The sequence below is a fragment of the Mercenaria mercenaria genome, chromosome 12, assembly GCF_021730395.1.
Source record: "Mercenaria mercenaria strain notata chromosome 12, MADL_Memer_1, whole genome shotgun sequence".
NCBI lineage: Eukaryota > Metazoa > Mollusca > Bivalvia > Venerida > Veneridae > Mercenaria > Mercenaria mercenaria.
In genome coordinates this window covers 65235360-65259617 of record NC_069372.1, presented here as the reverse complement: position 1 = coordinate 65259617, position 24258 = coordinate 65235360, and the positions used below count along the sequence as shown (strand labels likewise).

Below are 24258 nucleotides of genomic sequence, written 5' to 3'. Positions count from 1 at the left end.
GATCTTGCCACTTCACGACAATTTCTGTTTAGTCGGATCAATAAGTAATTGTCATATTTGCAAAGATCGATATATATGGTAGATGAGGTAAGTATATTTACATAATATAAACAAAGACTGTCCATCAGTTGCTCGGCCCTATCATTTAGACGACAGGCTGTCACATATTTTGCAGTCTTGGACATTTTTTTTTCACATGAATTCTTAAGGATACTTCATACGCGTACAAGAAGTAAAAATAACGAACAATGAATCTGCATATATCTGGTAAAAATATGAAAATATCTAATACGAAATCTGATATCTAATAGGAAAAGCCACGTTCCAAGGAGGCAACCCACACAGCTGTGTATATATGAATGTGAACATGATTAACATATACATAGAAATTCTTTGACAAAGAAAAACATATATACACTGAGAACAAAACAAACTTAAAACGGAACATAGTAGGGCACTGTCGTAAACCTCTACCTGATAACTGATAGTTGAATCAAACAGACAATACCCCTGAACAAAAATGAAAACATGATGGTATGTAGTTACCGTAAAAACTGACAAACAACTGTAGAGCTGGGAAACATTGACAAACAGGCTCCTGTAATGGAAGGTTCTTTAATGTCCGAAAATCCGTCAACAAAAATATGAATGTGGGTATAATCACAAATTAGTATATCAAATACCTGTAGAGCTGGGAAACATTGGTAAACAGGTTCTGGTAGTGTTGATAGGATCACTTTTGTTTGGGGATTCAGTTTCGTGAATAACCAGGCCATTTGCCTTGCATTGTATGCATGGTCCAACTGGTCCAGGGAGTCTAGGATGAGTAACAACTTCAGATCCGGACGCCCTTTTAACATCAGTAATTTAAAGTCAGCGATCTGATAAGTTATTTCCTAAAGTAAAAGAAAAAAAAACATTTTGATGAAGATAGCGCTGCCTCCTGCCTTCAAATTATACCAGTTATGCCTGTCAAATTTGCGGTTATCAGTAGAGACACTGGTACGGTATATAATTTTGAATACTCGTAGATAACCTTGTTTGTACTAAAATGTATGTTCAAGTAAAAATATCGTTGTTTTGAAGCTTTCATTACAAATGGAATATATCGGCGTAATTAAAACTTGTGGAGGACAAACAAATATGTATTTTATTATCACCTAGACCGTGAGATTTGTTCCCGTTTTCATTTATATTTGCTATAATTCTAGATACAAAAAAGTCAATTCAAATTTTGTATTCAGTCAGTTTACAGTATTACAACATAAATGACTTTAATATGTTTTGGAACCTGTGTCCTTGGCATAGCCCGTAGCTTATAAGCCCGCCTGATTTGTGAACAGATGCTGTATAACAGAGACATTAGGTCTGAACTCTCAGGTGAAGTCCCCAAAAATCTGAAAGATAGGACATGGTGCTACTAAATATTATCAATTTCACGTGTTTCGAATATACACTGTGCTTAACATGTGGTATCATTGTCCACTAAAAATACTATGAACAAACGTCAGTTATTATTAATAGAGACTTTGTTGGATCTACTTATTTTTGACACTTTAAGTGTCTACGTGTAGCAATACAAAATGAGTCAAAGATATTACAGACCACCGGTAAAAAAAATATTTCACTTGTTATAGGAGCAGATTGGAGTATCCGGCTACAGGGTAACTATGTGGGAAGTAACGAGATTCTCGCCAAATCAGCTACTGGAGAGCCAAATATTCCCTTCTGCAAGTACAACCTGTGATTCATTCTTTTCTTGCATTCCATATTCTACAAATTATAGAAGAATAGAAGAAAATAATACAATGAACGCTTTCTTTCATTTAGTAGCGTAATGAATTAAGGCCCATATTTCATATACGACGTATTCATAAATCACGTCTTTGTCACAATATTAGAACGACGGGGAGAAAAGTGTGTAATCAGCCGGGTAGCTCAATTGATAGAGCATGGGAACGGTATTCCGAGGTCCAAGGTTTTGAATCCCGGTCTGGCTGCTCTTCTTTCTCACTCTGTGACATCAACATATAGTCATTTACAGCACTAGGTTATCATACAGCTTGGATGTAAGAGTTTACCACTCTGTTTAAAAGTTACTACAGTCAAATTGTGATCGCTCGAAGTGCCAAGGGACTACTTAATAATTTCGTCTGTCGTCGCGACCGCATCTGATAATCTGTCAAATTGACTATGAATATTTTTAGGTAACACCGGGCCCTACTCTGGATTACTCGTCAATATCTTTATCACTATAAGTTATAGCAGTTTTATTGTATTCCTTTATGTATATCGTGATATTGGTGAAATAAAAGTTAAAGATTGAATTCCTCGTCAGTCGAACCAATATTGAAAAAAAATAATCACTCAATTTAATGAACGTTGCATTCAGGCTATTAATTTCAAACTAATAAACAATTGTTTAGAGATTATATGACACTGACGACATGATTAGCGAAAACACAAACCGAGACACGCTAACACACATCATATATCGAGAAATTGCATTTTATTAACATTGAAGATATATTAGGTAAAAATGTTGGGACTTCATGTTTATTTCAAGTGAGCGCGGCTTGTCGAGTAAATGCATTTCGAGTGAACGAAATTCGATTATTGTAAACTCTTTTTTTTAAGAAAAATCTGTCACCTCAAAATGACCATAGGTTGTCTGCCCATCCACTGGCCAGCCATTTTTGCTGCCATTGCAAGGATCGATGTTTTACCAGTGCCGCTTGTTCCGTGTAGCACGAATGGCTGGTTCGGTGTGCTAGTGCTGGTGAGGTAACTTTTGATTTGCTGAAATCATATAATCGAGTGCATCTTTGCATTTTTGTACATATGCATCTATTGTAAAAGTCCTTGCCAGTCTTTAGAACAACTTCAACTAAATATCAATAAAAAAAGATATACAAAAATCATAACATTAGTATTTAGTGAGTTACAGCTGAGTTTAAGTGAAGAGGTTTGACACACGAAAACTAAATTTACGAACTGTCTACTAACTGTGTAAAATAGGAGTCTTTTAAAATTTGAAATTCCACAAACTAATATCATTTTCTTTTATCAAACAACAGAGATCCTCCAAGTATGAAAATGCCTTATTTTGAGGAATCACAATGCTGCGATAATTCACATAAGAAATTTAAAATATCTATATTATAATAGATTCCTACACTGTTGTCCATGTTGGAGGTTCAGTTAAAACGCATACGCTTACGATGCATTTTTATTGCGGATCGACTGCAGCTCAGCCACTCCTTTGTCGATATATTTATGCCTGAGTTTGGAAAATGCAGTCTCTGCAGCGTCTGCGTTACGTAGATTCTATCACTCCTTATCCCCGTATTGTATCTGTACCATGCAGTACAATACAATATAAATTTTTCCCCGGGTCATTTCTGGCATAGCATGTGTAACATCAGTACAAGTATATGTTCTAATATTATATACCCTTCTCCAATGCGCTCTTTTGACTGGTCGAAAGGGGTGCACGCGCGGGTCCGCAAAAGCGATATTGACCCTCAAAAGTCATAATGACTCTCTTTTTCTTATATGTATGAAAAATGGGCCAGTCAAATGGGTGCATTTGAAAAGGGTATATAATATAACAATTATAGACTTATATTTCGGTCATTATGTGTTTTTACGGACCTGTTAAAATGATATTGACCTCTGCGTCCGCGGTCAATATCCTTTTACAGGTCCGTAAAAACACATATTGACTGAAGTACGAAATTAGGTGCTACTTAACTTGAAACAGCAACAGTGGTTCATAAAAGAACTTAAAAAAAATGTTAATGCAATTTTTGAGTTAAGGATTATATACACTAAAATGTCTTTACAATCAAACCAAAACATCATATCAATGTTTACCATAAAGACTGGTATTTAACCGCAGGTTAGATTAACAGCCGGTTAAAGTCTGGAACGACTGGGCTCAGATCTGTTTTAGGAGGTTTATGTTTGAACTGCATTAAAGTTAAATATCGACATTACTATCCGATGTGAATGTATTGAACGTGTTCTCCTGTTATATATGAAAACCCGTGCCAAACAATGTTTGATGGTGATTGGGGCATACTAATAGATAGATAGATAGATTTATTCAGGTATAAGATCATATATACAATCTAAAATTACAAATATCGCATTAAGTAAGACAAGTTTTGTAAGATATTTAAAACTAAGCGAACAAATTCTAAAACTAACATGTGACTTACATTCACATAATATTGCTTAAACATAGATAAAGAATACAAATAGATAGTTTGATAAAAGTTATAAAAAGACAATGATTTAATACTAATAAAAATCATAAAAAAAGTTATTTCAAGTTTAGTCGTGCTTCCTAAATTATTCTCCGCTGATCTTATACCAAGGATAACCCATGAAAGTAGCTTGAAGAGCACTTACTTCCAATGGGGTCCTCGACTCATTATGGCACCGATTTAGTTATATGTTAAGTAAAAAGAAAAAAATCATCAGTGAAAAACTAATACGCGAAAGAAGAATAAAATAAAAAGGAAGTACTAAAGAGAATTATTTCAGTGAGTACCTCAGTAATAACAACTAAAGTTTAAATAACAATTGGATTTAAAAACTAAATATTAATATCTTATAACTTGGCTTTCCTCAAGTAATTTCCCTTCTTTAAACAGATGTGCTTTTAAAGCAGATTTAAAACGTGACTTATTTTTTATATCTTTTATGCTGCTTGGCAGAGCATTCCAATCTGAAATTGCCTGACAAAAGAATGTGCTTGACTCAAAGGATGAAATTTTCGGAACTACAAAATTGTTTTTACTAAAGCTTGTCTTTGTATGTATCTCAGATACTTTAATAAAGTTTTGTTTCAAATAGTTTGGGCATTTATCGTGAAAAATATTGAAGGCATGATTCAGACGTAGTTGCTTCGCTCTGTCACATACTTTGAGGATATTGATATTTTCTAAAACATCATAATTAATACTGGTTCTAGTAGGTAAGTTTAAAACAAATCTAGTTATTCTGTTTTGTGAAGTTTGTAGTTTTGATTTCAATTTCTTATTTAGACCGGAATACCAAGATGAACAAGAATAATCTAAATGGCATTGGACAAGGGCAGACGCTAAGGTCATTTTTGTTTTTGGACTGGCAATTTCTGAACAAAAATTTTACTCGATAGTTGACCTTTTTAATAATGCTATTAACAAATGCCTCACATGTTAAGAACTTATCCATAGTAAAACCAAGGTAAGTAACAGATTCTCTTGCAGGTATGACATGAGTGTTACAAGTTACATCAAATGATTAAATCTTGCGTAATTCTTTTGATGATCCGAATAGCATACATTCTGTTTTACCTAAATGTAATGATAATTTATTATCAGTTAACCATGATGAACAAGATTCCATAACATGTCCTAATTGTTTTGAAATAACATCGGGATTTTTATGAGCAAAAAGTATTGCACTGTCATCCGCATACAATATGAGTTTACAAGATGGATCAATGCAGGTCGGCATATCATTCACATAACAAAGAAAAAGGAGAGGACCTAAAATACTACCCTCGGGAACTCCACAAGAAATATTCATAGGTTCTGATAAACAATTGTTGATTTTAACAATTTGTTGTCGATTTGCCAAGTATGATTTAAACCAACCAGTACATAAAACGCCCATTTCTGATAACTTTTCACATAACATTTTGTGATCTACGGTATCAAATGCCTTCTGCAGATCTAACATGACCATCCCTGTATAAAGGCCGTTTGCATTATTTTGCTTTATATAATCTAAAAGATGAATTAAGCATGTATCAGTAGAGTACTTAGACCTAAACCCTGACTGGAACTCAAACAGCAAGGAGTGTTTTTCAAGGTAGTCTGAGAGTTGATTATATACCGATCGTTCAAGTATTTTTGAAACTATGCTTAAAATGCTTACAGGACGGTAGTTGCCTACTTCGAGAGGACTGTTTTTCTTATATAGTGGGGTAACACGTGCAAGTTTCATTTCATCAGGAACAACTGACAAATCTATGGATAAATTAATTATATACGTTATGGGAAGTTTCAAAACTGACGCGCCATCTTTGACCTTGCAGGAATGCCATCGAGACCTGTGCTCTTCGCAGAGTTCAAAGACATAAGCTGTTTATATACAAATTGTTCAGATACGTGATGTAAACGAAATTCTGGACGAATACCTGTTTCGTCTTCAAAACGTTTAGGTTTGTCCCGATAGAATGATTTAAAAATAGAAGACATAGTTAAAAACATTTGTTGCACTAAGTAACATATCCACCAGGTTGGATGCGACGGTTGTAAAAAACTCATTAAACTGATTTGCAATGGTTACAGGATCATGACAAATAACATCGTTGACTTTTAATACAATATTTGAGCTCTCATTTGATTTCTGCTTATAACCTAACTGTTTAAGAGACTTCCATAGACCTTTGGAATCAAATCTGTTTTCTTCAACTTTATTAGACAAATAGCTCCGTTTTGCTGATTTAATAAGATTTTGAACCTTAGTTCTGTAATAACAATACTGTTTGTGAAATAAAGAATAGTAAGATCTAATGTTGATAATATGTACATGTATTACTTACGTGCTGGGTACTAACATTTGCTTGCTATTTAAAGCGTGATTTTTCGGAAAATCTTTAGTCTATATTTTGTCGTTTTGTAAATTAAATTATATTTACTTTAACGCTACTGTAGCTATTCTTGAGAACGAAATAAAACCGTCATTTTACCTCTAATGTTTCTTTCCTTCCAGCGAAACCTTCGCACTTGGACTGACAGAATCGTATGTGTTGAATACATTCCTCAATCAATGGATCGTTGACCTTTTCCTTCTCTGCGATCGATTTGTCAATCATACCAGTCATGTGTTCAACAAAGCCATTTGACAGTGATTCCAGATACTTTCTATGTTCCTCAGAACCATCAGGATCAATACCTTTACAAAGTCAGCAACACTGATAAGTTACTGTGATATGTATTAATATCAATTCTAACGGCATCTGAACACTCATATTTGTAACTGGACATACATACATATAATAAACATATCATCCGTTCATTGTTTAAAACATTTTGTACTAACTCTGTATGATTCAAATTCTTATGGTGATTAAACAACCACACAGCTAACATACTTATATGATTTCTTAACAAATTATATCTTTTTGGAAAACGGACGTATTATGAGATGGCGTGTGCGTCTGTCCCTCTGTCCGTCATATTTCTTGTCCGGAGCATAACTCAATAACCATAAAGGGTAATTACTTTGAACTTGGACTATGACTATGGCTAAAGGACAAATATGCAAAGCACATGAACAGGAATGGTATGTCAAAGGTTAAAGTCACAAATGAAGCTGAAAGTTCAAATTTGACCCACATATTTCTTGTCTAGAGCATAACTATTCAAGGCATTGACTTTAAACTTTACATATAGGTAGGTGGTGATGAGACGATGTGCATAGTCCAAAACCCTGGTCTCAAAAAATCTCAGTCATATTTTGTGTCAATGTTCAAGGTCACAAATGGAGCTCAAATGTTAAATTTAATCCTCATATGTCTTGTCCGGATCGTAACTTACTATATAATAATAGCTATTTACAGTTTTGACTTTGAACTTGGCATATAGGTAGATGGCGATGAGACGATGTGCAGATTGCATGAACCAGGTCGGTAGGTCAACGGTCAATGTCACAAATGAAGTTAAAGGTCAAATTTATTCTTCATATTTCGTGTCAAGAGCATAATTTAATTACCAATCAAGGTATTAACTTCAGTCTTGGCATATAGGTAGCTAACGGTAAGACGATGTGCAGAGCGGATGAATCAGTCCTATAGGGCAAAGGTTAAGGTCACAGCATGGTCAAATATGTCGGTCATATTTAGTGTCAAGAGCATATCTTAAAAACCATACAAGATATTGACTTCAATCTGGGTATAAACATAAGCGGTGATGAGTTGATTTTAGGACTGCAACTGTTCAGATTACTGCCCTCCTACCCGATCCCAATATTACACCACCACCCACAAAAATCACTTTTATTTTCAAAGAGTGCAATATAATCCACCATATTACCTCTCCCTCATCTGAACTCTTAACATACACCGAAACCCAACCCCGCTAAAATAATAATATTCTAGTGCTTTAGTGTTCGCGGGCATGAACTAGCTGGCAATGTTAAGCAAGGTCAAGTTTGTCCCTCTGTACCACCTCAAGATAATGACTTTGCATACTTTGCATATCGGCAGATGGCGATGAGATGCAGAGAACATGAATTTGGTTGGATAATCACAGTTTAAGGTTCCATTGTGAGTTCATATAACTCCCTCACCTCCCCAAAATACACAAACATTGACACCGCTCCCCACACTCCACAATTCCCACCAGCGACCATACAATTCAGACATACTCAGTCAAACAAATCTTTAACTTTACTTCTTCCTCCTCTGATCTAGAACTTCGGGCGTAAACTGCCCCGCTTTGTATAGAGCTCTTGTTTCATTAACAACAAAGCACAATGTTGGATACTATATAACAGTTTCGTTAGCTGAAATTTGGAAATGATGTTTAAGACTTGTTGGTGAGGGGTCTGGGGATAATTGAAAAACAGAAGACCTCTATCACTCTTTAGTAAGAACGTCGGCAGTTTTGTAAGCCGTCTTGATACCGGTCTCCCATAAACAATTTTATCCTGGATTTGTCCGAACTCAGACATTAAAATTACAAATAATAGCAGTGATCAGAAAGACAAATACACATGGTCATAAAAATTTCATGCAGCTTTGTCACTTAGTAAGTACTATATTAAGTACATGTATAAATAAAAAACAAATTTTGCATCTATTGACTTAAAGATACTTTCCCAGGATATTAATGCTAACTATAAGTATTATTTTTTGTAGGATGTAGGGTAAGATTATTACAGGTATTCAAGTGTTACGACAAAGTTAAATAAATATTATCAACCTACGAAAAAGACGTAATTAGCATGGTTTTTGAAAATATTTTTTGTGCCTATCTCCAAAGCAAACGTGGCAAATCTGTGTTGACAAACACCTGACATCTAGAGGAAGAAATGCCTTATTACAGGTGAAATTTACTTGAAAGTTCTCATCAGTTCAATACATTTAATTCTAATTTTACATGCTGTAAACGTTGGCAATTTTAGAAATATCATAAACAAGCTCAATAGCTCACTTTCCTCTAAAAATGTTAATAAAAACCTTTAGCCTTGAACGTAATTCCGAAAAACAAACCAAATCCGTTATTTTATTTTGTGTTACAAGTACTTTGAATTTTCTGTCAGTTTTAAGCAATTACAATTGGAATAAAGTTAAACCTGCCTAAGCGGGCACCTGTATAAAGATGTCACTTGCCTTAAGCAGTCAGTCAGGTTACTTCTCAAACTGATATTATGTTCTTTAGCAGCGATCGGTGTTCAGCAGCCGGACTGTGTCATTCTGTAGCTGGCTGCTAAACACACGTTTGACTATATATAAAATATGACTTGTCGTTGGGTCAAACTGTATTGGAAATCGAGCAGAAACAAAAATGTAAGGTCCTTAAATTGTCCACGAGGAAATTAGAAACACCGTTCAACAACATATGTTAGTAGTGAAAAATGCAGACCAGGGGAATGATTTTGTTATAGCACTTGAAATACATACCCTGTTTATCTAAAAACGAAACAAAACAAAGATAATGTCCAGTAACTACTTAATTAAAGTTATCAATGAGTAAAATAAACGGTATGTTTTCGCTCGTCTAGGCGTTGTTTGGCTAACCATTTCTCGAGTTTATAGTCATAAGAATACATCAAGGCAAAGAATTCAACATTGCTTCAGTTCAACTAGAGGCCGTCTTTAATCTAGATTATGTATAAAAGTGGTAGCCAGAATAAAAGCGTAGATGCAATATTGTATTTTCTGTAAAAACATATCTTTTAAATTATACCTTTCTAAAAAACAAATGACAATTTCACGTAAACCCATTAATCCGTATACTGATCTTTTATGTTCCGATATTATTTTGTAAGAATTTGAAATAAGAACAAATCGAATTTGAGATTTGAAAAACGGCAGTTCGAAATGTATTTCTTTCGTCAATTTGATTAACTTCAAATAAATGTAGAAGTGAAATATTACTGTACACTGAACACTACTTTCTTCTTCGAAAAAATGAGTCAGTAATAGAATTACAGTTACAATAAATGATATAGTTTTACCCCCTGAAAGGCTCCAATTTACACTGTAATTCAGAATCTTATCTGGATCTAGAGTCTTCTGCATTTTATCCTCTTTCAGTTCCTTTAACATCTGTCTTGCTCTTTTCACTTTTTCTTCTGGACCAAGGCACTCTAAATACAAAGATAACATTATTTAGAGAGCTAAAATATTAGAACCCTTTTAAAAATACTAGTACACTAAATGCACATTCCAAAATAAAAATGCTTCTCGATAAGTTTTTATCAGTTTCCACTAAAACGTGTCTCTACTTAAAAATACAATTCTTAGAGCAGGACAAATATCATTTAACTTTGCAAGTACATGTGTTCTTCAAAAACCCAAGCACACACTAATAACGACAAACCGATTACTGTCTAACATTGAGTCGATATCGAAATCGACAAAATTATATCGGACTGAAATAACGTCATTTTGCAAACTGATGTACTGTCGTTGATCAAGCCGTATCAGCTGATATTTTATGATTGCTTGGTAATACGTTAATAGTATAGATACTTTCTATTTGTTATAAGTGACTTCGAAATTGAAAAGCTATATCTTTTAGTTAATAAAATATTCTGCTTTAAGATAGTTATTGATAGCAATGAAAGTAAAAACAGCTGGACTTACCCATAAATCTAGACAAGGCATGGCTACTCTCTTGTTGCTCTATATCCTCTATAGTTCTGTTTAGCCATAGAAAATGCTTGGAAGCCCCTTTAGGTTTGAGCCCTTCTTCAGTTTCAGTCTCAGTAACTAAAATATTAACAATTCAGGAACATTTTTTCTGTAAAATGTTACATTTTATTTTAACAAATGCAAAAATATTATATGCTGACATCGGTTTTTAAATGAGAGAGTGAAAGACGGAGAGGGAAGGATATATATATATATATATATATATATTCCTGTAAACACCATCATACTTTTGCAAAAGCAACAGCCATTTTGCAAACGCCCGAAATCACATCTTTTCAAAAATACACCGTTTGGCAAATAATAACCACGTTATCTTTGAAAAAAAAAAACGAAATAAAAAAAAACACAAAAAACAATCAGTTTGCAAACAATAGGGACAAGATGGCCCTAGGTTGCTCATCTGAGTGACACACCATAACAGTGTAAACATGGTTTACCTAGTGATTTCATGGAGACAAATATTCTGACCAATGTTCATTAAGATTAGACCAGAAAACGCGGCCTCTTGAGTGTAAACAAGCATTTTCTTTGATTTGACCTAGTGACCTAGCTTTTTTTTACCCCACATGACCCAGATTCGAACTTGTCCAAAATTTTATGAAAACAAACATTCTGACAAAGTTTCGGGAAGATTGGAGCCGAAAAGTGGCCTCTAGAGTGTATACAAGCTTTCCTTTTGATTTGACCTTGTGACCTAGTTTTTGACCTTACGTGACCCAGATTTAAAATCGTCAAAGACTTTATGATAACAAACATTCTGATGCTGACATCGGTTTTTAAATGAGATAGTGAAAGAGGGAGATATATATATTCCTGTAAACACCATCATACTTTTGCAAAAGCAACAGCCATTTTGCAAACGCCCGAAATCACATCTTTTCAAAAATACACCGTTTGGCAAATAATAACCACCGTATCTTTGAAAAAAAAAACCAAAAAAAAAAAAAAAAACACAAAAAAACAGTTTGCAAACAATAGGGCCAAGATGGCCCTAGATCGCTCACCTGAGTAACCATAACAGCGTAAACATGGTTTACCTAGTGATTTCATGGAGACAAATATTCTGACCAATTTTCATTAAGATTGGACCAAAAAACGCGGCCTCTTGAGTGTAAACAAGCATTTCCTTTGATTTGACCTAGTGACCTAGTTTTTGACCCCACGTGACCCAGATTTAAAATCGTCCAAGTCTTTATGATAACAAACATTCTGACAAAGTTTTATGAAGATAGAATCAAAAATGTGGCCCCTAGGGTGTAAACAAGCTTATTCTTTGATTTGACCTGGTGACCTAGTTTTTGAACCCACATGACCCAGAAAAAAATTCAACCGATATTTCATGCAGACAAACATTCTGACCAAGTTTCATGCACATTAAATGAGCAAGTGTGTTAACAAGCATTTCCTTTGATTTGGCCAGGTGACCTAGTTTTTGACCCCATATGACCCAGTTTTGAACTTGGCCTGGAGATCATCAAGATAATCATTCTGTGCAAGTTTGTGTCAAATCAAAGCATAAATGAAACCTCTATATGGCTGCAAGGGCCAAAATAGAAATTTTGCCCCCTTCAGGGGCAGTAACTCTAGAACCTATGATGAAATCTAGCCGGTTTTCGAAATGAACCGAGGTCTTATTGTGACTTAAGTTGTGTGTAAGTGTAGTTAAAATCAAGTATAAAATGTCACTTCTATCATGTTCACAAGGTAAAAGTAAACAAATTTTGGCTCTTTCAGGGGTCAACCAGGGGCCGTAACTCCGAACTTATGATTAGATCTAACAGATTCATCATGAAATCCAAGTTTTGTTGTAATTGAAGATAATTTTGCAAGTCTGTTTCAAATCATACCAAAAATGAAGTCTCTATATGGCTGCGAAAGCCAAAATAGCAAACTTGGCCCTTTAAGAGAACATAACTCTAGAACCCATGATGGGATCTGGCCAGTTTTCGAAAAGAGCCAAGATATTATGCCAATACAAGTTGTGTGCAAGTTTGATTAAAGTTGATTGCAAAATGTGGTCTATATTGAGTTCACAAGGCAAAAATAACAAATTTTTGCCCTTTAAGGGGCCATAACTCTGGAACCCATGAATGGTAATTGTGGACAGACGACGGACAGAGGAAGGGCGATCACAAAAGCTCACCTTGTCACTACGTGACTGGTGAGCTAATAATCACCATGATATATTTGGGAGAGAAAAAACAAGCCATCTAGGAAATAAGCGCCACTGTATCTCTGCAAATACAAGACGTTTGGCAAATAATCGCCATTATATTTTGGCAACAAGTCACTGGTAAATAATCGCTATCATAATTTTCCAAAAACAATCAGTTTGCAGATGATCACCGTCGTATTTTGGCAAGAACAAGTCGTTGGAGAAAAGTAATCGCCACCATACATTTGCCTAAACGAGCCGTTTGCCAAACAACCGTCATCATGCCTTTGTAGTTTGGCAAACCTGATCCAACAAGCAAATTCGATTAATTGGTATCCCCCGCCGAATGGGTTTGTGGTGAGGAATGGCAAAGAAAAATATCCGGCAAAAAGATAAGAATGTTACTATGAAGCAAATAACTTCATTAGTCAGGATCAATTTAACAGAAAACAAATGTTTTAAGTGTACATAATAAATGTACGTTACGTGTTGATCCTGACTAATGAAATTATTTTGAATTGAATATGTTTACTGTAATAAGCTTAGCTTTTAGAATTATATGGAGTTATTTGAAATGTTAGCTTGAAGTGTAACTAGAAAAAAAAATATTGTATTCGAGTAGTTTGGCACCAAGTGTCGCTGTTTAACATGAACATTTGTCCTTTAAAGACAGCACAATCAAGTAAGAAATCTGGAACGTGGGTGGTTGTGGGGCTGAGGGGTGGGTGTGGTTACAACTTCACATGCTGATAAATATTCATGGCAGGTTTAAAAAATTTAAACAAATGGAATAAAAAAAGTTGTTTATTTTGGAGGGGGAGGGGGAGCTAGGGGGGGTGGGGATGGGGTGACTGGGTGAGGGTAAAAAACTTCACATGTTGATAATATTGATGGAAAATAAAAAATGAAGAAACAATTATTGTTTTTTTTTTGGGGGGGGGCGAATGCTGCATGATCGGGGTGGGGGTGGGGGTGATTGGGTGGAGGAGCCCGGTGGGGGAAGGGTACAACTTTGCAAGTTGATGAATATTCATGGAACGTTTGAAAATTTTTAAAATAAGGAATGAAAAAAAAATTGGGGTGGGGGTGAGAGGGAGGTGACCAAAGCAGTGGGAGTGACCGGGTGAGGGTACACAACATCACATGTTTACAATAAATGTTCATGGAAAACAATGAAAGAAATTTAATGAAATTCTACCAATTGGTTAGTTTCTTATGTACAAATATGTGGATTTTTAAACAATTAAAAGGCAATAAATCTGAAGTTACTAAAGAGATCCTGACAAAATTGTGTGTGCAATACCACATTATGATGATCTAAATTTAATATAAGCTTCATAGTTCTATGTCTAATATATCCCAAGTTATGAAGCAGAAATTGCCATATTTATAGTACCCTATATAGTTAACACTAGAAACTTTTAAGGGCCGTAACTCTAGTGTTACTTGGGCAATCTGACTGAAACTTGACGGGCCGTATAACTCCATAGTGATGAACATGTATATGACGTATTATTTAAATATTCCAAACCACTTTCTAGATATGGCTCCGGACGGACGGGCGGAAGGACAACGCTAAAACTATATCCCTATATTATATATATATAATGTTATTTATATATTCTTCCTACATTTACTTTCTTCTTGAAAATAATCTAGATAATGAGAGGAAGCTTTTCCGGCTGGAAGTTCTACAACAGCATTTTCTATAATTATATTTAAATCTCCACGTGGAGAGCAAATACAGTAAAAGATCTGAAACCTGCAATCAACGTGCAAAATGTAATTTAAAATTATAATACAGCGTCCAAATTACCAGATATAATATAGTTTCTCGCTTTGTTCTTGTCAAAAGCTTTCTCCGCTTTTCTGACAGTGTCTTCTTATCATTTTTCAAAAGCATTTAATATTATTATTTATATTTTTTCTATAATGACTTAAAATACAGATAAGGATTTGAAAAACCGCAACCCAATTGCAAAATGTAAATCAAAATACAGCGTCCAATTTACCAGACATAATATATTTTCTAGCCTTGTTCTTGTCAAAAGCTTTCTTCACTGTTTCTAACAGTGCCTCCTGCATCTCCTGACTCTCTTCCCACCATTGATCCTTGGCCACCTTCTGTTTGTCTTTATCATTACTGAGAAAGTCCGGTATGTGTGTACTGACTGATGACAGTATATATGCTGGAGGTACAGAGTTATCATCCCTTGTAAACCATCTGAAGCAAGCATTAATAGAGTCAATATTTCAAGTTTTGGCAACTTCAGTTTGTTTCTTTTGAGTTTAATGCCGTTTTTCAACAGTACTTCAGTTATGTAACGTTTAGCAGGTTTACCTAACCAGTGTTCCTGGATTCTGTACCAGTACAAACCTGTTCTCCGCAAGTAACTGCCAACTTCAACTTCCACACATGAATCAGAGGTGGAAGACGAATGATTTCAGACACAATGTCTTCTATCAAATCGTCACGGAGAACATACGCTTCGCCCGGGGATCGAACTCACGATCCCGCGATCCGCCGACTAACGCTCTACCTACTGAGCTAAGCGGACGGGCTTGACAACTTCAGAGGCTCAAAGGCTCATTATTCATTTTGTAGTAACACTAACAAAATACTTCAAAAGACCCGCCCATATATCTGACTGTGGTCATATTTAAAGTTTCAAACATTTCCTCAATTATTTACATGCCTAGCTATAAAATGGGCACTTTGTATGTTTTTTCAATGACAATATCGTACGAAAAATGTAGGCCGTACCGATGTCTTTAAATGTTTTCAGTTGTGTCTTTGCTGAACAACAGTTTTAATCCTTGTTTGTCAATGGCATCTGGCAATATATTAAAGTTATTTAGAATATTAATCTCGAGTTTATCAAATCATTATTTTCCCGAAAGTGTAATTAAACATTAAATAGAATAGTACATACTTCTGAAACAAGTCTTTTGTATTTGGTTCCTCGATGTTGTCAAATATTTTCTCAAAGTCAACAGCTTCAATAACTCTTGGAAAAGGTGTGTAGCCGTACTTGTGCGAGAGTAAAGACTGAAAATTACCATAATCAACGTGTTACTAACACTTGGAAAAGATGTGTAGATTGTTAAAACGGACATGACTAATGTAAGATAAGTTTCATGCACGTCTGAAAATAAACTTGTAAACTCTATAGCGTTTTTGTATGAGCGCTGCAGAGAATACAGACAGAAAACACTATCTGACCGGTTATACAGCTTGTCTCTGATTTATCAACTCTATTAGAACTTTCTGTCATTATTCTCAGCGGTGTGAGAATACGTACCCAGTTGTGATTTATTTGGCTTTTTTTATAACAAGACCAATATTTATGAATGGGCTAGTCTATTTCCTCTATATTCATAATGCAGTATAGCATAACTTTCAGACACCTCTCTTATGTCCGATTAATAAAGAAAACATGTATCCTACATAACTCTTACCACAAAATTTGGTCCTGTCGAAAGCTTTTGGCACAATTTTAACTCTTTGAGACACAATTCGGTTGTCATATGGTCATCGGTGGCTTCGTCCCTGATACCCCACCTCATATCTACCACCTGAAACTCGTAACCAACCTTACGACAGTGTTCCTTTATCTTCGGGTAGGCGACCTTCATCAACATGTTCCTCTCTTGCTTCGTATCTATTCAATTATTTAAGGTAGCATATTAATGACAATCGACAAATCCGTCTGAAATACGGATTCCCCGTTGTACACGATTTCGACTTTCTCAGCTATATGTTACGGAGAATTATGGGTTCTTATGAGTAGTATTAATGTTTGGAGAATGCCGAAGTGCACGGGAATTGCCGACTGCCATTATGTGTCCATTACGTTAAAATTACATATACCTGAAAAGTGGTCTGTAAAACAGAGCGCTCGACCACTCGACAAAGCTAAACAAGGGCCATAACTAGGCAAAACTTTATTACCCGAGTTATCTTATTACAATTTATTACAAAATGTGGCAGTAATAACAACTTGCATGCAAAACTAAAACTCAAATAAAGGTCATAATAACCGTCAGTTCTCTTACTCGGATATGTAATTATGTTTGATAAGAAGACTGCTGACTTGTGTGCGTTTTGATTGTTCGTGAAAACAGATTATAAGACTCTTTCACTAGTTGTAGGCGCAGATGTGGAATTTCCGGCCTCGTTGATATGTTTAGGCGGTAACGAGGCTCTGCCGAGTTACCGCGTAACCAGTTACCCGAGAGCCTGATATTCCCATCTGCAACTACAGCCAGTGATAGAATCTTTTTCTTGCATACCGTATTCAAGAAATAAAGATAAAAATAAAATCAATCGAACGGCTTTCTTTTTAGAACTATTTCTTACAGCAGCGTATTTAAACAAATCGCGGGAAACCAACGTCCGTAAACAGGAAATACGTCATGACGTTTTTTGAATCGAGAAATATACTATCAGGAACAAAGAGGAATTGTCAAGGTATTGGATTTTTATTCCGTTTTATGAAATAAAATATAATTATTACATAAATCTTCTACATATATGTAGTTCGTAATACGTCATTTACAGCATGAGAGTCATCTTACACCCCGGGGTGTAAGATGGATTTTTCCAGCACCGGTAAAAATACTGGAAATCCCCGTCTGGTATGCAAGAATAACAGTAAGTTGCATGCGGAACTATAACTTAATTTTCTAAGTTGAAAAAAATGCCACAATTTACATTATACTCAACCAAAAGTTATCTTATTTGGTCAATGCAGGTCTGTTGACTGTGACGAATTGCGTAAAGCTTCAACCCAACAAATTTAGTTGTTACTTGAAAACCGTTTGATAACTAGTTGCCTGCAAAACTTTAAGCGAACTTTTCAAGTACAAAAGAGTCATAATTTTGTATTAAGTTTAATCAAGAGTTATTTTAGTCCGTTATTTCAGTAGGTGTGATGACTAGAAAGTACTGTGTGAAGTTTCAATTCGATGCATGGAGTTGTTGCCGACATACAACACGACAGTTTTGAATCAAATTCAACCAAGGGTTGCCTAACTTGAATGAGTTAATATGTTTGATGACTTAAAACGTCTCGTGTGAAGTTTCAATCCAGTATACCCAATGGTTACTGATAAAATCTTGCAAGCAAATGTGACACCGACGCCAGAGTCACACAAGTTCTAATTCATTCCATAATTCTAACAAAAAGTTTGTTGTTGTTTTTTTTTTCTTCTTAAGTAATTAGTAACAGAACTGCACACTATTCGAAAACAAGAACAGAATAATCACTTCGTTAACTTATAGACGCGTGTACAGCAATATCTCAAAGTTTCTTGGCAAAAGCAATACGCAATGTTTCGAACTTAAGCTTTAATTTGTGGTTTAACATCTTCTTAATTGTACCAACAAGACAGACAAAATTAGAAGCCTTAGACTCAATACTGGTCGATACTATAATATTAGTTCCCTTATATGTACCAGACATATTTAATCACAAAAACTGCGATATGAGTCAACAAAATAACAAGATGCAACTGATACACAAAAACTGTTTGAAGTAACGGTTCACAATTAACATGTAAAAATCACAATGGCCATAGCTTTCGCAGAAGCTGTGGTTCCAACGCAGTGGCGGTGGAGGATTCGTCGCAGAAGCGGTGGAGAAATATGGCCGATTGACTATATTTACGCTTTCATCGGTACTTTTTCTAACGAGTGTTTCACGTTTGACTGAAAACAACCAGTGAGACAGGAGCCCACATGTGTATTCTTCCAACCACAAACACTTGTTCAGTGCAATTCTTTGTCATTAATGTAAACACTTCTGTACAGTTTGACGAGGGACTGCCGTTTTTGTAGAATTTATATCAGAAATGGTAAAATCTTGTACAAAACAACCCCTGAGCACGTTTGCATCAAATTGTAAGTCTGACACTGTCAAGCAAAAACGTTTTCTCCGTAATCGGCGATTTTTCATTGCAAGCATACAAAATGATCAACCAAAAATCATTCCAACGCAGTGTGCGGTGGGTACAGTTGCAACGCATTACGGTGGATAATGTTTCTTTAATGTTCGCTATTGACTTTAAATTGGAGTAAACAGCATTTTCCCAGAATTGTGATTGGGTAGGGCCATGAAATCACTTTGACATTAGATAGCAGCAGAAACTGAAAGTGTAGAATAAATATGACATCGATTTGCACATCCGTAAATACATAATATCAAGTGACAATATTTATTTTCTAATTTGATCACATGCGACTTCTACCTCGTATAATAAACTAACTTGACTAAATACAATTACTAATATGTAGCATACCTTAACAAAATGCCATTGAGCAGCTGTGTTACTGAGTTAAGACTTTTTACAAGTAGGCTAATTTACCTCTTCTTCAACAATATGATCCGTTTATTTTTAAACGTTTACCACAGAATCTCAAAGTGTCAAGGAAAAAGTTTTGATTTTTTTCTTAGTGACAAGATGAGATTATTTGATTGTCCTTCGTCCGTCGTCCGTCAGTCGTCTGTCTGTCCGTCGTCCGTCCACAATTCCTTTTGAACACGATAGAGACCTGATTTTCAACAGATTTTAATTCCTGAAGGAGCCAAAATGTTCACCTTATGAACATGATGGCAGTGACATTTTACTTTCGACTTTAACTACATTTACACACAAATTAAGTCACAATAAGATCTCGGTTCCTATAGAAAACCAGCCAGATTCCATCATACGTTCAAGAGATACAATCTGACTAAAGTACTTGATTTTCTAAACGAAGATCTGAGAACAACCCATTCACATTCGTCTTCAGTATGTTTTGGATTTCTAATATTGCTATTTTTATTTTCGCAAATCTATTTTTATTTTAACCAATCTGACGACTTGTTCGAATGTCAAAGAGTAAGAAAAATTTGCAGTCAGTCCAAGGTACAAACCCGGGACCCTCGCTAACAGAGCAAGTGCCCTACCGACTGAGCTAACCGGCTATCCGCCCTCTTACGACATAAGAATTGTAGATATCAAAAACCAAGGCTTTTTTAAGCTTGCAGAATGTTGTAACTTAGCTTTTGATTGGCTAGCGGAAAGGTCGTCAGAACGAGGTTATCGATAGAGATCCTAAGCGTAGCGTAATAGGATATGTACTTTAGTCAGATTGCAAGAGATACAACCCCTGAAAGAGGCAAATTTTCTATTCTGGCCCTCTGTCATATAAGGTTTCATTTATGCTTGGATTTGATACAAACTTACATAATTGTGCTCAATCACATGATCGCGCTACGTGATTTAAATTTGAGCCCGAAAGTGAAATTGGAAACGTAAACAAAAATAATAAATCAGGGCGTAAGTTTATTATTCTTTATATTGTGTTAATATCATGTACATCGTTCTAAACCTATTTGAAAGTGCTAGCCCCGGTACAACAATTGTCCCGCCAAAACCTTCTGTTTTAACACTATTCATGTTCAACCACTTTCGACAGTATGCGCTAAATGTGCAAGTCAACTGAACAAGAATAGCATTAAAACGAAAAGCTTTTGGTGGGGAAATCGCGGGGATAGCACTTTTAAATAGGTTTCGAGTCATATACACGACATAAACACAATATATAGATTAAAAAATTTACGCCCTAATTTTCAATTTTTGTTTGCCTTTGTACTTCCACTTTCGAGCTCAAAATGACGTAGCGCGATCACATGATAGACACACTGTGCATGGAATTTTTATCTTAATAATCTCTAGGTCAAGTTCGAAACTTCGTCATGTGGGGTCAAAAACTAGGTTACCAGGTCAAATCAAAAGAAAAGCCTGTTAACGCCATACGCCACATTCATGGCCTTATCTTCAGTAATGTTTATCTTGACATGTTTAAGTTTAACATTGAAAGATAAACGGAGAAACAGAGTACAAATCACTAACAACGGACAAGCAGAAAGAAATGTTACAAAAAATGAAAAACAAAATCTTCATTTTCCTCTGAAAACTGCCACAGCGCCAATCAAACATATTAAGAGACCTTTAACTCCTTGTTCTAGCGCCAAGAGGACGACAAGGAATCAACTCATTTCAGTTATTCTTACTATAAAAACTGAAGAAAAATTGTAGCTGGGAACATACTTAAATATGCTAAAACATGATTAAAAACTTATAAAAATGACAAATGCTTGCAGCATGTGGAGTGTGTTGAAGAATTCTCTCCCGCCCCCACTCCAATGCAAACCCGACTTCGATATTATATGTGGCAAAAACAAAGGGACAGCAGAAACCCTGTCAGTTTGTATATTAGATAAGTTGGTCTGTTCTATGATGTCAGTTGATATTTTGTATATAATAAGGGAAAAGGAAAATGAAGAAAACCTTCATGCTTTAATATCAATAATCATAATTGGGGGGTGTATTTAGTACGAAAGAACACGGCTTTATTATTTGGCAGTTGATTTAGTAAAAACATTATGGTTTAAAATAAAGATTTTCGTGTGTGCATTCAAAAGTATATTATTACTAAACATTAAGTTTCTGTTGCTGATGTCAAAGTGATTTCATGGGCCTACCCCTATCAAAATCCCAAGAAAATGCTGTTTACTTAAGTTAAAAGTCCATAACGAACATAAAAGAAACAAGATCCACCGTAATGCGTTGCAAATGTACCCACGGCACACTGCGTTGGAATCATTTTTGGTCGATTTTTTCATATGCGTGTAATGAAAATTCACCTGTTACGAAGAAATAGTTTTTGCTTGACAGGGCCGTACTTACGTTTTGCTGCAAACATGCTCAGGGGTCGTTTTGTACAAGATTTTGCCATTTTTAATGCGAATTCTACAAAAACGGCAGCCCCTCGTCAAACTGTACAGAAGTGTTTACATTAATGACAAAGAATTGCACTGAACAAGTGTTTCTGGTTGGAAGAGTACACATGTGGGCTCCTGTCTCACTGGCTGTTTTCAGTCAAACGTGAAAAGGTCATTAGAAAACGTACCGATGACAGCATAAATGTAGTCAGTCGGCCATATTTCTCCACCGCTTCTGCGACGAATCCTCCACCGCCGCTGCGTTGGAACCCCTGCTTCTGCGAAAGCTATGGCCAGTGTGAAAATGAACAGTCTGTGAAGAAAAGCTTAACTATGCAGCTACACTGTAACATATACATTTAATCAACTGTTCATATGATGCTACAAAAACAAACCTAACCTGTGAATGTGCTGCTTGTGAAGATACGGACTATTTTCGAAGAGGATGGATATTCCATATTAACATTGCCAATGAGAGCCTGTGATGACGGACTCCCCGCTCCTGTCTGCAACAGAAAAAGTATTTAGGTCAGTGCCTTTCAAATCTAAAACACGGAGTATGCGAGTCGCAGTCTCCTGCCCTCACGCTCGGTGTTCGAAACGAATTCCATGATTTTACGTTAAAGGTGTACTAGACCCAAATTTCATATCTGAAAACATGAGTAAATACTACATAAAGTTTATGTAAAATATAAAATTAACACGTTTGTGTGTGTTAACAGTTCTGTGCATTATGTTGAAAATACTACACGTTGTTTACGTGTATAGCTGAACACAATCAGAATAAATGTGTAGTACCAGTAAAAACTGAAAGTGTTTTTAAACAGTCGACTGTCACTGCACGGCATTTACATGTAAATGTAGCTCTAAATACACAATTAATTTATCTATTTAGAAAGCTAAATATTTCTTATGAGGAGTTTCTACTTTTAAAGTAATTATCTAAATATAAAGATATTTCAGTGAAAGATAGCCATTGGATATGATCTTTAAACAGCTTTAATTTCTCTAGACATCACGACATTTCAAGGGTGGGCAGATAACTCAAAACGAAGCTCTTACCTTTTCTAACATTGCCATCATTTGTCTGATTTGATCTTCTAATTCCTTTGCTTTCTGTTTTTGTTCTAAAATGACACCATTTTAAAATAATGTATCTGGTCTAGTTGTTAAGCTGTCGGCCGCTCAACACAAAGTTAATAGATCCGAGCATAAAACTGCATATAACGATAAATATTATAAACCAATTGAACTTACGTAAGGGGTAGCAACAATTTCTTAATCTTTTCTAGCATCTTAATCATCCCCTTAAGTAATACTTTACTTAAGTCACAAATTATCATAGACAGTTGCATTCTTACCTTCACAAAACTTTGTGAACTCTGCCTTCTCTCTGAAAATAAGATGAAAAAATATATCAAATTCGAGTCTATTTATTCAAATTTTCTATGCCAAGTAAAAACTTATTCTATAATTTATATTGCCAAATTGGATGCAACTCTTCCATAAGTAACAAATGTTCGGTATTTTTGTCTCTACTGGTCAATTTCTGTCAAAAACAGTTTTACTTTCTGAGATATATGTTACGATCTATAATAGACTGAAACAAAATAATTTTTCTAGAGCAGCTTCTATTATAAAACAACAACGAAAACAAAACAACAACGTTTATTCAGCAATTAAGCATATGCATGTATAATGCTTCTAGCCTTATAAGAGTTGACATGTAGCGAGACTTTTTTTAATAAATTTGGGGAATCCTAGGTGGCTACGGGCTGCGGTGTTCACATTATATACAAGCATTGTGCCACTTTTTTTGTACAGGCTCTCGTGGGAAGGCCGGGAGAAATCCGTACGGACGCTACGCGGAGATTATAAAAAAATCGTGCAATTTCAGAGCAGTTGTGCAAGTCTCCGCAAGCTGCCCACGGAAATCGTCAACGTCCGTACGGTATCCGTGCAGAGGCTGCACTGCGAAGATACGGTGACGCTCTGAGTCTTAGTGTTACTATCGTTTCCCTAAACAGACGAATTATGAAAGCATGCTGGAGATTACCAATATATATATATATATATATATATATATATATATATATATATATATATATATATATATATATATATATATATATATATATATAATATATATATATAACCATCTGAAAAATGTTTTGCCTATATCAAGGCCGCCGCACGGCAATGGTGCGGCCACTGCAGGGTTGCCGCGCGATGATTGCTCAGCCTACATGCGATTTCACGGGTACTGCTCGGGCAGCGAGCAGCAACCTAGCAACAGCTGTGCAAGGGCCATGAGAAGGTCTCACGAGTCTACAAACTCCGTAAGATTTCTTTTGGGCACCATGTCCACAGAAATCGTGCGTTGGCTGCAC

General features: G+C 35.5%; 1 protein-coding gene across 1 annotated transcript in view; it reads right to left on the bottom strand.

Annotated features, from left to right (window-relative positions):
- The window catches only part of LOC123533439 (NACHT domain- and WD repeat-containing protein 1-like), an 80568-nt gene that overhangs the window by 49837 nt on the left and 6473 nt on the right, over positions 1–24258 (bottom strand). The window contains exons 3-14 of the mRNA XM_053520625.1: positions 23230–23261; positions 22931–22995; positions 22269–22374; positions 16557–16759; positions 16031–16146; positions 15110–15321; positions 10874–10999; positions 10243–10374; positions 6749–6954; positions 2651–2799; positions 1292–1397; positions 684–896 (exon numbers count right to left, since the gene is read on the bottom strand). Of these exons, the coding sequence (XP_053376600.1) occupies positions 684–896; positions 1292–1397; positions 2651–2799; positions 6749–6954; positions 10243–10374; positions 10874–10999; positions 15110–15321; positions 16031–16146; positions 16557–16759; positions 22269–22374; positions 22931–22995; positions 23230–23261 (1666 nt within the window). The remainder of the gene's footprint in view (positions 1–683; positions 897–1291; positions 1398–2650; positions 2800–6748; positions 6955–10242; positions 10375–10873; positions 11000–15109; positions 15322–16030; positions 16147–16556; positions 16760–22268; positions 22375–22930; positions 22996–23229; positions 23262–24258) is intronic.